Consider the following 12,849-nt stretch of genomic DNA (forward strand, 5'->3'; position numbering starts at 1 on the left):
GGGGCTCCCCGGCGAGCCCCCGGTAATGCGGGCCGGCCCCGCTGCCCGCCCCCCCCGCCCCGGCGAAACCCCCCAGCTAGCCTCCGGCCGGCCCCCGCAGCCCTTCAGCTAGCCCCGGGCATCCTCTGACTAGCCCCGGGCATCCACCGGCTAGCCCGGGGTGTACCTCAGCTGGCCCTGGGGATCTCCCAGCCAGGCTTGGGTGCCCCCCAAGTAGCCCTGCCCTGTCCCCGCTAGCTCGGGTGTCCCCCAGCTCTCCCCAAGTACCCCTGACTAGCCCTGGGGGTCCCTCAGCTAGTCCCAGGCACCCCCCAGCTAGCCCTGGGGGCCCCCCAACTAGCCCTCGGCACCCCCCAGCTAGCACCAGGAACTCCACAGATACTGCCAGGTGTCCCCCACTAGCTCAGGTGTCCCCCAGCTAGCCCCAGGTGTCCCCCCAGCTAGCCCCGGGCACTCCACAGACACTGCCAGGTGTCCCCCACTAGCTCAGGTGTCCCCCAGCTCTCCCCGAGTACCCCTGGCTAGCCCTGGGGGTCCCCCAGCTAGTCCCAGGCACTCTGCAGATACTGCCAGGTGTCCCCCAGATAGCCCCGAGTACTCCTAGCTAGCCCTGGCTGTCCCCCAGCTAGTCCCAGGCACCCCCCAGCTAGCCCTGGGCGTCCCCCAGGTAGCCCAGGCACTCTGCAGATACTGCCAGGTGTCCCCAGCTAGCCCCAGGTGTCTCCCAGGTAGCCCAGGCACTCCACAGATACTGCCAGGTGTCCCCCACTAGCTCAGGTGCCCCCCAGATAGCCCCAAGTACCCCCAGCTAGCCCCGGGTGTCCCCCACTAGCCCAGGCACCCCCACCATTAGCCCTGCTTGCCCCCCAGCCGGCCCCAGGACCTCCCCAGCTCAGTGCCGGCTACCCAAACGCTGGGCTGGCAACCCGCAGGGGCCGGCTCCGAGCCCCCACCGTGGCCACCCCACCTCGGGCCAGGCGGTCCCGGGGGGGGGGGGCTCCATAGGGGCACAGCCCCGCCCGCCCCCGCCTCATCTTAACTCTGCCCACGGCGGGGGCCGGGGGCGGGGGCTGCCGCAGGCCCCGCCCTCCCCGGGGCAGGCCCCGCCCTCCCCGGGGCAGGCCCCGCCCTCCCCGGGGCAGGCCCCGCCCTCCCCGGGGCAGGCCCCGCCCTCCCCGGGGCAGGCCCCGCCCTCCCCGGGGCAGGCCCCGCCCTCCCCGGGGCAGGCCCCGCCCTCCCCGGGGCAGGCCCCGCCCTCCCCGGGGCAGGCCCCGCCCTGATACACACGAACGCCTCGAATCCCCGCCCACAAGGCGTGGCTACCACCCCTACACACCACGCCCTCGGCGCTAAGCCCCTCCCCCGCGGCGGAAGTCTCGCGAGATCTGCCAGGCGGCGGCGGCGGCGGGATGTGCGGGGGCTGCGTGGGCACCGAGTACCCGGAGCGGGTAGGCCGCGGCGGGCGGGGGGCGGCCGGGCCGGCCCCGGTGCCAAACCCCGGTCCCGGTACCGGTCCGGGGCCGGGTCCCAGCCCCGTGCTGCCGCCCTAGGGTACCACCTGCCTGGAGGGCGGCTCCTTCCTCCTCAACTTCGTGGGCTGCGCGCAGTGCGGCCGCCGGGACTTCGTGCTGCTCGGCAACCGCGCCGCCGGCCTGCACGGCGGGGAGGAGATCGTCACCTACGACCGTGCGCCGGGACCGGGCCGGGGGGTTGAGGGGTGGCGGGGGTGAATGTGGGGAGGGAAGATTTGGGGGCCCGATATTGGGGGGGGGGGTGATGCTCTTTGGGGAGGTGACGCCCGGGGGGGGACCTCAAGGTTTGGGGAGCTGGGGGGTGGCAGGGAGCTGGTGGCCATTAAGGGGGGGGTGGGTTTTGGGGGGGAAGTTGAGGGGTTTGATGCTTTGGGATCCACCCTGGGGACTTGGGGGGGGGGGGGGGGTGTCAGCGCCCCAGGGGCTGGGGGCACAGGGGGTGGGGGCTTGTCCCCGAGGGACTGAGGGGAATTGGGGGATACCCCAGGGACACCCGTGTCCCCTCAGCCCCTTAACCCGCCGTCCTCTCTCCTCCACAGACCTGTGCAAGAACTGCCACCACCTGATCGCGCGCCACGAGTACACCTTCAGCGTGGTGGACGACTACCAGGTACGCCCGGGGGAGCGCCTTGTTCCCCCGCAGCCCCTCTCCGCCTCCAGAGACGTCCTAAGCCGAGCCCCGGGCTGTTCCTCTGCCTCCGGACTTCCAGCCCCACCATGCCCTGCACAGCCCTGCTGATTCCCGCCTGCCCTGGCAGCCGCAGGAGCAAGCCGGGCGGCTTATGGAGGCGAGCCGTGGTGCCGGCCTCGGAAGTTTTCAGAGCCACAGCCCCATGCTCGGGGCTACCTGGAGCCTCCTGGCACTAGTCCCTGCTCCGTGGCAGCCCAGCTCACCTCTCGCCTCCCGCGCAGCCCCTGCGTTGGGAATGTCAGTGATGCGCGCGGCCCGGAGCAGCAAAACGTGGCTGCGTGGTGGAGGGCCCTGCGGCTTTCCGAGCCCTCCTTCCTGGCACGTTTCCTATTCAGCAGCTAAACGCTGGAAAATGGGCTCGGGGGAGCCGGTGGGGCTCATCCTGAGGGATGAAACGAGATCCCCCTGGGTCTGATTGCAATCGAGGATCAGGTGCCGGCTCTGGCTCGGGTTTCCCTGTGGGAGAGCGGGGTTGTGGCAGCCGCGGCTGCTGCGGCAGCTCCCCTCCCTCCTGTCCCACCGCAGGAGTACACCATGCTGTGCCTGCTGTGCGGCCGGGCTGAGGACTCCATCAGCATCCTGCCCGACGATCCCCGGCAAATGACCCCGCTCTTCTGAAGCCGGTTTGTATCCCGGCACGAATCCCCCCGCGCCCCGCTGTGCAGAGCTGCGGCGCCGGGAGATCCCTGGGACCAGCCCAGTCCCTTACGTGCTTCTCTTCTCCAAATTTCCAGCCTGGATGTGGCGGGCGCCCAACGCCGGATGCTCCCACGCGCTCGGCGGCAGCTTAGCCGTGCCCGCTGCCCTGCGGCTCCAACCCTGGCTGCAGGGACGGGGTGAAGCACCCCGGGCTGAGCCCCCCCTTGTGCTGAAGATGTGAAAGGGGTCCAGCATCACCCCCAAAAAGGGGTCCAAAAGGACGCCTCAGGAGCCCGCGTGTGTGAGGGCAATAAAAACGCAATGTGTTACAGCTCGGTGGTGCAGGCGGGAGCGTCTGGGGGTGGGCTTCGGCCCCCTGGCCTCCCCATAGCTGGGGAAGGGTGTTGGATGCAGGGATCGGGATGGGCTTTTCCCTTCCTGGAAGCCCGTGGGATTCCTCCCCCTGTAGCATTATCTGACCCAGCGTTCTCCCAAACCCTACTGGGAAGAGCCCGAATTATTTTCGCTCCCCCCGCAGGGGCTGCGTGGAGCTCGGGTGGGGTCCCTGCATCCCGCCCCGGGGCCCACGTCCCCGGGGGGTGTAACCCAGCCGCGCCGGGGGATGCATGTTCCTGGGGCGGGAAGGAGCCGGGTGAGCCGCGGCTGCCAAAAATCACTCCCTTGGGGTGGGGTGCCGCCGCTGGCACCCAGCCCCAGCGACGCCCGCAGGGAGCTCGGTGCCGTCGGCCTGGCACCGCTCCATCCTTGCGCTGCCGGATCCGGCACCTCGGGCTGCTTCCCCCCCAAAAAAAAAGCCACGCAGATGCGGGTACGGTACGCTCCCTCCGGCTCATTTTATTACCACCAACCTGCGCTGCCCCAGCCCTCTGCCTGCATCGAGCCCCCTCCCCGCAGCAGTTTCGGAGGGGGCCGTCACCCGGCAGAGAGCTGGGGCTGTCCCGGGGTGGGTGGCAGCCGGTGGCGGGGGGACGCCGGAGCCGGCCCTACTTGGCCAATTTGAGGAGGCGCTGGATGTCGGGCTCCAGCTGGGCGGTGGGCGTGCGGGGACTGTAGCGCCGGAAAGGTTCCCCCTCGGGACCCACCAGGAACTTCTCAAAATTCCAGGAGATATCGGAGCGCCGCACCGGGCTCCAGGTGAAGAAGCGGGGTTCAGCCATCAGGTGTGCCGCCTCGTCGGCCGGCGCGGGCAGGTGAGCCTTCAGGTAGGCGAAGACGGGGTGGGTTTCCTGCCCGTTCACCTGGCACTTTTGGAAGAGGGTGAAATTGGGCTCAAAGCCGCCCCCCGGCCGCACGTGCTTCAGGATGTTGAGGATTTCCTCGTTGGCGCCGTTCTCCTGCGGCGGGGAAGGACAAAGCCGCGACCGTGCCGCGTTCTTTTTTTTTTCACCCCCCCATCCTCGCACCCAGTGCCGCGCATCGTGGTGCGGCGACTTACCTGGTAGCCAAATTGGTTGCAGGGGAAGCCCAGCACGACCAGCCGCCGGGGATAACGGGCTTGCAGCTGGTTGAGCTGGGTGTAATCCCGCACCGTGGTGCCTCAGAGGGACGCCACGTTCTCGATGAGGACCACGCGGCCCCGGAAAATGTTGAAGTCCACCTTCTCCCCCTGCAAGGAGGTGGCACTCAGGTCGTAGAAGGACTTGGCGATGGGGACGGCCATGGCTGCGGGCGCGGCTGCCTTCCCCACGCGCGCGTGCCCGTCGGCGCGCCTTAAGGGCTGCCCGGCGCCCACGTGACGCGCCGGTTCCAAAGGTCTCCTCGCCCCGTCGTGACTTGGCAGAAACCGGAGCCGTCCCCACCCGTCCCACCCGCTGGCACCCACCCCAGCGGGGAAGGAAGAGGCACCGGGGTGGCGCGGGGCCGAGGCGATGTTTCCTACCTGCCTCAATAATTCATGGCGCGGCGTCAGCGCTCCTCCCCGTGCCCGCGAAGCGCGGGGCTCGGCGCCCTCCGGGCTGATGCCGAGGGCTGGGAGCGCCCGTGGGCGTGCGGGAATAACGGGGTTCCGTGGGGCTGCGCAGGGTGGAGGAGGTGGGCGATGGGAGGGGATGGGTGCCCCCGGCGCGTCGCCGTCCCCGGGGCTGCCGTGCTTGCTGCTGCCCGCTGCCTTCGGCCCGGTGCCCACCGGTGCCAGAGCCAGCATCCACCCTGGCACCCATCTGCTGCGTTGCCCGCCGGTGGCCTGGTAGCCAGCAGCGTCCCCATGCCCGGCACCATCCCAGCGCCCACCCATCCCAGTGTCCACCCATCCAGTGCCCGCCGCTGTCCCAGTGCCCACCATCATCCCTGTGCCCACCCATCCTTGTGCCTGCCACCGTCCCAGTGCCCACCTGATCCCTGTGCCCACCCATCCCTGTGCCCGCCCAGCCCAATGCCCACCACCATCCCTGTGCCCAGCCATCCCAGTGCCCACCATCATCCCAGCACCCACACAGTCCAGTGCCCACCACCATCCCAGTGCCCACCATCATCCCAGTGCCTGCCACCATCCCAGTGCCCGCCACTGTCCCAGTGCCCACCCATGCCAGTGCCCACCCATCCCAGTGCCCGCCACTGTCCCAGTGCCCACCCATCCAGTGCCCACCCAGCCCAGCACCTGCCATCAGCCCAGTGCCCACCCAGCCCAGTGCCCACCACTGTCCCAGTGCCCACCCATCCAGTGCCCGCCCAGCCCAGCGCCTGCCATCAGCCCAGTGCCCACCCAGCCCAGTGCCCACCACTGTCCCAGTGCCCACCCATCCAGTGCCCACCCAGCCCAGCGCCTGCCATCATCCCAGTGCCCATCACTGTCCCAGTGCCCACCCAGCCCAGTGCCCGCCATCATCCCAGTGCCCACCCATCCCTGTGCCCATCACCGTCCCAGTGCCCACCCATCCAGTGCCCACCCAGCCCAGTGCCCGCCATCATCCCAGTGCCTGCCCACCCCAGCGCCCGCCATCATCCCAGTGCCCACCCAGGCTAGTGCCTGCCTATCCAGGGCCCACCACCATCCCAGTGCCCACCCAGCCCAGTGCCCACCACCCTCCCGTTTGACCGCGCTGGCCCTGTCCCTGCCGGGTCCGGCTCCTGTGCCCCCGCGGGGTCGTTCCCACAGCCGGGCCCGAGCCGGCAGCCCCACCGGGCACCGTGCCCCACAGACCCGTCCCCCAGCCTGGAAAGGGGACACCGTCCCCACGGAGCCACCTCAATTATTGATGCCCGCTCGGGTTGCTGCACCACGGCTCTGCCCACGGCCGCTGCCCCGCGGTGCTGGGGGCTCCGGAGGGGCGCAGCCATCGTGCCGCCGGCACGGCACCGTGCCTGCAGCAGCACACGAGCCACCGGCCGCCTCCAGCATCGCCTTTATTCTGCAAACCGCGTGGGTGTGTAAAACCGGGGTGGTGGGGGGCCCCACGGGCATGGGGGGGGGCCCCACGGGCACAGGGGGGCACAGAGCACCCACGAGCCCCCCTCCCGTGCACACTGAGGGGGAGCATGGGTGCCAGGGTGGGGGGCACCCCTGCGACACTTGCCTGGCCCCCTCCATCCCCGGTGTGGGGGTCCCAGCTCACCCCCTCCATCGGGGCCACCCCAATCCCGCACCTGCCACGCCCCCCCCCCCCCAAAAAAAAACCAAAGCCTGGGGTGGGTGTGGGTGTCCGGGGGGGGCCCAGGCTTCAGCACCAGCAGGTTTTGGGGGTGTCCTCGCTCCCCAGGGGTTGCTGCTCGTCCTCCTCCAGATGGGCCAGGGCGGGGGCGCGGGGGGGACCCCGCAACCCCTCCAGCTCCTTGCGATGCGCCTGCAGCACCAGCTCCGTCAGCCGCGTGAAGGACTGCAGGGAAAGGGGGGGGGGGGGGTGAGCCTGGGGGACCCCCCTGACCCCCCCATCACCCCCCCCCAGCCCCCCGCACCTCCTTGATGTTGAGGTTGCTGCAGGCGCTGGTCTCGTAGAAATCCATCCCGTACTCCCTGGCCAGCTGCAGGGCGAGGGGCCGCCGGCGGCACCGTGATTTTTGGGGGGGGGGTCACCCCCCCACCACCCCCCCACCACCATGTGCACAGCCAGGCGTGGACAGATGGACAAACTGTGCTGCGGGGTGGGGGGGGGCTGGCGTAGGGGCATCCCCTGGGGCTGGGCACTGGGTGCAGGGGTCCCTGGGGGGGGCACTGGGTGCTTTGGGGTGCAGGGCACCATGCTGGAGGTGCGGGGGGGGGGTGGGGGTCCCTGGACACGCTGGGGGGGAGACAGGGAGGCGTAAGAGCAGCCCTGGGGGTGCACAGGGAACTGGGGGGGGGTGGTTCCTGGATGCACTGGGGGGGATTGGGGGTCCCTGGCTACAGGGAAGACTGCAGGAGGGTGGGGGGGGTCCTGGCCATCATTGGGGCAGGGGGGGCTGGGGACTTTTGGGGTGCAGGGGGTCCCTGGGCACAGGGAGGGTTGCTGGGGTCCCTGGGGAGTGCAAGGGAGGTTTGGGGGGGGACTTTTGGGGTGCAGGGGGTCCCTAGACACAGGGAGGGTCATTGGGGTGGGTCCCTGGGGAGTGCAAGGGAGGTTTGGGGGGGGACTCTTGGGGTGCAGGGGGTCCCTGGGCACAGGGAGGGTCATTGGGGTACCTGGGGAGCGCAAGGGAGGTTTGGGGGGGGACTCTTGGGGTGCAGGGGGTCCCTGGGCACAGGGAAGGTCATTGGGGTCCCTGGGGAGCGCAAGGCAGGTTTGGGGGGGGACTTTTGGGGTGCAGGGGGTCCCTGGGCACAGGGAGGGTCATTGGGGTGGGTCCCTGGGGAGCACAAGGGAAGTTTGGGGGGGACTCTTGGGGTGCAGGGGGTCCCTGGACACAGGGAGGGCTGCAGGAGGGTTGTTGGGGTCCCTGGGGAACGCAAGGGAGGTTTGGGGGGGGACTCTTGGGGTGCAGGGGGTCCCTGGACACAGGGAGGGCTGCAGGAGGGTTGTTGGGGTCCCTGGGGAACGCAAGGGAGGTTTGGGGGGGGACTCTTGGGGTGCAGGGGGTCCCTCGGCACAGGGAGGGTTGCTGGGGTCCCTGGGGAGCACAAGGGAGGCTCGGGGGGGGCCCTGGCCATACTGAGGGCGCAGGGGGGTCCTGGCCCCCCCCGGGGGCACACGCCAGCCCCCGCTCACCTGCAGCCCTTGCTCTTTGGCCACTTGCCTCTTGTGCTCCTCGTCCGCCTTGTTCCCGATGAGGATTTTCTGGACGCCGTCGGGCGCGTACTGGGGAGGAGGGGGCGGCGTGAGGACCCCCCCCCCCCCCCCCCTCTTCTTCTTCACGGCGGGGACCCCCTTCCCCACCCCTGCACCCCCACCTCGTCCACGTCACTGGCCCACTTCACGATGTGCTGGTAGGAGCGCTCGCTGCCGATGTCGTACACCAGGAAGATGCCCTGCAGGAGAAAGGGGAGGGGGCGGCCATTTACACCCCCCCACACACACCGTGCCTCAGTTTCCCCTCTCCTGTGCGCCGGGCCAGGACCCCCTGCCCGTACCTGCGCCCGCCGGTAGTACTGCTTGGTGATGGTCTGGTACCGCTCCTGCCCTGCCGTGTCCCTGCGGCCGGGGAGAGCGGGTCAGCGCCGGCGCCCGCGGCACAAGTTGGTCAGGGCTCAGCCCCCACCCTGAGGTGCGGGGAGCAGGGTGCAGACCCCCCCCCTCAGTCCCCCTTCCCTCCCTGGGGCCTGGCGCCGGCACTCACCAGATCTGTATCCGCACCTTAATGCCGTCCACTTCGATGGTCTTCATCTTGAAGTCGACGCCTGGGATGGGGAGAGGTTACCGGGTGCCCCGGTGTCCCCCCCGGTCCCGGGAGCTGCCGTCACCAGGGTCCCCCCCGGTCCCCTCACCCTCTCCCGGCCCACCCCAAGCCACGCCGTGCTGCCAAACCAGGTGCCAGGGCTCACCCGTGCCCACCCCGTGCCCAGAGCTGCAGCCCGGTGCCCCGGTAGCAGCCGGGTGCCAGGGCCCACGCCTGGTCCCGGGCCTTGGCAGGCAGCCCCGGTGCTGGGTCACTGTGTGGGTGCTGGCCCCGCTGCCCCGGTGGGTGCTCCCGGTGCTCCCTGTGCTCCCAGTTTCGCTGTGCTGTGGCTCCCCGGTGCCGCAGCTCCCCGGTGCCCCTGGTTTCCTGGTGTCACGGCTGCCCAGCGCACCCCATTCCCAGGTGCTGTGGCTGCCCGGTGCCCTCAGTTTCCCAGTTTCCCGGTGTCACGGCTCCCCAGTGCTCCCAGTTCCCAGGTGCTGTGGCTGGCCGGTGCCCCCAGTTTCCCGGTTCCCCGGTACCGTGGCTCCCCAGTGCCCACGGTTTCCAGGTGCTGGGCTGCCCGGTGCTCCCGGTTCCCCCATGCCACGGCTGCCTGGTGCTCCCGGTTCCCTGGTGCCCACAGTTTTCCCGTTCCCCAGTGCCCAGGGCTCCCCAGTGCCCACGGTTTCCCAGTTCCCCGGTGCTGCGGCTGCCGGTGCTCCTGGTTTCCCAGTCTCATGGCTGCCCGGTGCTCCTGGTACCACGCTCCCCGGTGCCCATGGTTTCCCGGTTCCCTGGAGCTGCAGCTGCCCGGTGCTCCCGGTGTCCCAGCTCCCCGGTTCCCCGGTGCCCACAGTCTTCCCATTCCCCGGTGCCACGGCTCCCCAATGCCACAGCTGCCCGGTGCTCCCGGTGCCGCGGTTCCCCGGTTCCCACGGCTCCCTGGTTCCCCGGTGCCCACGGTCTCCCAGTTCCCCGGTGCTGTGGCTGCCCGGTGCTCCCCATGTCACGGCTCCCCAGTTCCCCGGTTCCCCGGTGCTGCAGCTGCCCGGTGCTCCCGGTACCACAGTCCCCTGGTTCCCCGGTGCCCACGGTCTTCCCGGTCCCCGGTGCCCACAGTTTCCCAGTTCCCCGGTGCCGCGGCTGCCCAGTGCTCCTGGTGCCACAGTTCCCTGATTCTCCGGTGCCCACGGTCTTCCCGGTCCCCGGTGCTGCGGCTGCCCAGTGCTCCCGGTGCCACAGTTCCCTGATTCCCCGGTGCCCACGGTCTTCCCGTTCCCCGGTGCTGCGGCTGCCCAGTGCTCCCGGTGCCCACGGCTCCCCGGTGCCACGGCTGCCCGGTGCTCCCGGTGCCCACGGCTCCCCGGTGCCCACGGCTCCCCGGTTCCCTGGTGCCACGGCTGCCCGGTGCCCACAGCTCCCCGGTGCCACGGCTGCCCGGTGCCTACAGCTCCCCGGTTCCCCCGTGCCACGGCTGCCCGGTGCTCCTGGTGCCCACGGTTCCCCGGTGTCACAGCTCCCCGGTGCCACGGCTGCCCGGTGCTCCCGGTGCCCACGGCTCCCCGGTGCCACGGCTCCCCGGTTCCCCGGTGCCCACGGCTCCCCGGTGCCACGGCTCCCCGGTTCCCCGGTGCCCACGGCTGCCCGGTGCCCACGGCTCCCCGGTTCCCCGGTGCTGCGGCTCCCCGGTTCCCCAGCTCCCCGGTGCCCGCGGTCTCCCAGCTCCCCGGTGCCGCGGCTGCCCGGTGCTCCCGGTTCCCCAGCTCCCCGCTTCCCCGCTGCCCACCCTCCTCCCGTTCCCCGCTGCTCCCGCTTCCCCGGGCTCCCCCCGCTTCCCCCGCATCCCGGCTGCCGCTGGCGGCGGGTGCCCCCCGCTGCCCCCCGCTGCCCCCCCGCAGCCCCCGGCCCGGTGCGGCGGTACCGATGGTGGAGATGTGGGCGGGGTGGAACTGGTTGTCGGTGAAGCGGCAGAGCAGGCAGGTCTTGCCCACGCCCGAGTCCCCCAGCAGCAGCAGCCGGAAGAGCACGTCGTACTGCTTGGCCATGCCGGGCCGGGCCGGGCCGGGGCCGCCGCTACCGGGGCCGGGAGCCTCTGCGATGCCGCCGCTGTCGCCGCCACCGCCACCGCCACCGCGCCGGGCCGGGCCGGGCTGGCACCGGGGCGGGGCGCGGGGCGGGGGCAGCGGGGATGCACCGGGGGTGCTGAGGGGAACGGGGCGGGGGGATGCACCGGGGGTGCACCGGGGAACGAGGGGGAGGATGCACCGGGGGTGCACCGGGGATGCACCGGGGAACGAGGGGGAGGATGCACCGGGGGTGCACCGGGGGTGCACCGGGGAACGAGGGGGAGGATGCACTGGGGGTGCACCGGGGATGCACCGGGGAACGGGGGGGAGGATGCACCGGGGGTGCACCGGGGATGCACCGGGGAACGAGGGGGAGGATGCACCGGGGGTGCACCGGGGAACGAGGGGGAGGATGCACCGGGGGTGCACCGGGGAACAGGGGGCGGGGGGGGCACCGGGGAATGTTGTGGGGAACGGGACGGGGGCAGCGGGGATGCACCGGGGGTGCACCGGGGAACGGGGGGGGCGGGGGGGAGGGCGGCACCGGGGAATGTTGTGGGGAACGGGGCGGGGGCAGCGGGGATGCACCGGGGGTGCACCGGGGAACGGGGAGGGGGACACCGGGGATGCACCGGGGAACGGGGGGGGCACCGGGGAATGTTGTGGGGAACGGGGCGGGGGCAGCGGGTATGCACCGGGGGTGCTGAGGGGAACGGGGAGGGGACACCGGGGATGCACCGGAGAACGGGGGGAGGATGCACCGGGGGTGCACCGGGGATGCACCGGGGAACGGGGGGACACACCGGGGAATGTTGTGGGGAACGGGGCGGGGGCAGCGGGGATGCACCGGGGGTGCTGAGGGGAATGGGGCGGGGAGGGTGCACCGGGGGTGCACGGGGGAACGGGGAGGGGGACACCGGGGATGCACCGGGGGTGCACCGGGGAACGGGGAGGGGGACACCGGGGATGCACCGGGGGTGCTGAGGGGAATAGGGCGGGGGGGATGCACCGGGGAACAGGGCGGGGGACACCGGGGGGGGCACCAGGGAACGGGGGGCGGGGGGGACACCGGGTATGCACCGGGGGTGCTGAGGGAACGGGGCGGGGGGACCGGGGACGCACCGGGGGTGCTGAGGGGAAAGTGGGGGGGACACCGGGGATGCACCGGAGGATGCACGGGGGAACGGGGGGGGACACCGGGGGATGCTCCGGGGCAGCGGGAGGGGGACACGGGGGTTCCGGGGGGGGGGGGGGGTGCACCGGGGGACACGGGTGGAAACATCCCGGGACGCCCCAGGGACCCCCCCAAGGAGAGCGCGGGGCACCCACGGGGGAAGGGCCGGGGTGCAGCAGGCCCCGGGGTGACACACGGAGCTGCAGCGGGGGAGCCCGCAGCACCCCCCGGAGGGGCTGGGGGGCACCCAGGGGTGCAGCGGGGACACCGGGGTGGCCCCGGGGGCGGCGGGACCGGAGCGGGGCAGGGGGCTTGGAGGGTCCCCGGGGCAGAGCCGGGCAGCCGCAGGCGGGGCCGCGGTGGGGAGAGGCAGTGGGTGCTGGGGGCGGTTCTGGGGGCAGATCTGGGTGCTGGGGGGGCAATTCTGGGTGCTGGGGGCAGTGCTGGGTGCTGGGGTACAGTGCTGGGTGCTGGGGTGCAGGCCAGGGTGCAGTTCTGGGTGCTGGGGGGCAGTGCTGGGCGCTGGGGTGCAGTTCTGGGTGCTGGGGTACAGTGCTGGTTGCTGGGGTGCAGTTCTGGGTGCCAAGGTGCAGTTCTGGGTGCTGGGGTACAGTGCTGGGTGCTGGGGTGCAGGCCGGGGTGCAGTTCTGGGTGCTGGGGTACAGTGCTGGGTGCTGGGGTGCAGGCCGGGGTGCAGTTCTGGGTGCTGGGGTACAGTGCTGGGTGCTGGGGTGCAGGCCGGGGTGCAGTTCTGGGTGCTGGGGGGCAGTGCTGGGTGCTGGGGGGCAGTGCTGGGTGCTGGGTACAGTTTTGGGTGCTGGGGGGCAGTGCTGGGTGCTGGGGTGCAGTTCTGGGTGCAGTTCTGGGTGCTGGGGGGCAGCTCTGGGTGCTGGGGGGCAGTGCTGGGTGCTGGGTGCAGTGCTGGGTGCTGGGGGGCAGTGCTGGGTGCTGGGTGCAGTGCTGGGTGCTGGGGGGCAGTGCTGGGTGCTGGGGAGCAGT

At 71.7% G+C, this 12,849-nt stretch overlaps 3 protein-coding genes across 6 annotated transcripts; 1 reads left to right on the plus strand and 2 right to left on the minus strand.

The window, feature by feature from the left end:
* Window positions 1–1,409: 1,409 nt before the first annotated feature.
* Window positions 1,410–3,193, plus strand: CHURC1 (churchill domain containing 1). 4 transcript variants are annotated; one of them, XM_075712339.1, is made up of 5 exons: window positions 1,410–1,448; window positions 1,551–1,686; window positions 1,845–1,847; window positions 2,072–2,142; window positions 2,749–3,193. In XM_075712339.1, exons 1-5 carry the CDS (start codon window positions 1,410–1,412, stop codon window positions 2,839–2,841), a joined length of 342 nt encoding a protein of 113 aa, XP_075568454.1. In that variant the 3' UTR covers window positions 2,842–3,193. The 4 variants fall into 4 exon arrangements, with proteins under 4 accessions (XP_075568454.1, XP_075568453.1, XP_075568452.1 ...); XM_075712338.1 differs by lacking the exon at window positions 1,845–1,847 and having other exon boundaries at window positions 2,749–2,846; window positions 2,958–3,193; XM_075712337.1 differs by lacking the exon at window positions 1,845–1,847.
* A 673-nt stretch (window positions 3,194–3,866) lies between these two features.
* Window positions 3,867–4,543, minus strand: GPX2 (glutathione peroxidase 2). Its single transcript, XM_075712306.1, has 2 exons — window positions 4,319–4,543; window positions 3,867–4,217 (listed from the first exon to the last, which is right to left on the minus strand). Exons 1-2 carry the CDS (start codon window positions 4,541–4,543, stop codon window positions 3,867–3,869), a joined length of 576 nt encoding a protein of 191 aa, XP_075568421.1.
* A 1,996-nt stretch (window positions 4,544–6,539) lies between these two features.
* RAB15 (RAB15, member RAS oncogene family) lies at window positions 6,540–10,655 on the minus strand. The gene is made up of 7 exons (XM_075712309.1): window positions 10,532–10,655; window positions 8,569–8,629; window positions 8,363–8,423; window positions 8,183–8,260; window positions 8,001–8,090; window positions 6,775–6,840; window positions 6,540–6,695 (listed from the first exon to the last, which is right to left on the minus strand). The coding sequence occupies exons 1-7, from the start codon at window positions 10,653–10,655 to the stop codon at window positions 6,540–6,542; spliced, it is 636 nt and encodes a 211-aa protein (XP_075568424.1).
* Between the last annotated feature and the right edge of the window lie 2,194 nt (window positions 10,656–12,849).

The sequence above is a fragment of the Pelecanus crispus genome, chromosome 6, assembly GCF_030463565.1.
Source record: "Pelecanus crispus isolate bPelCri1 chromosome 6, bPelCri1.pri, whole genome shotgun sequence".
NCBI lineage: Eukaryota > Metazoa > Chordata > Aves > Pelecaniformes > Pelecanidae > Pelecanus > Pelecanus crispus.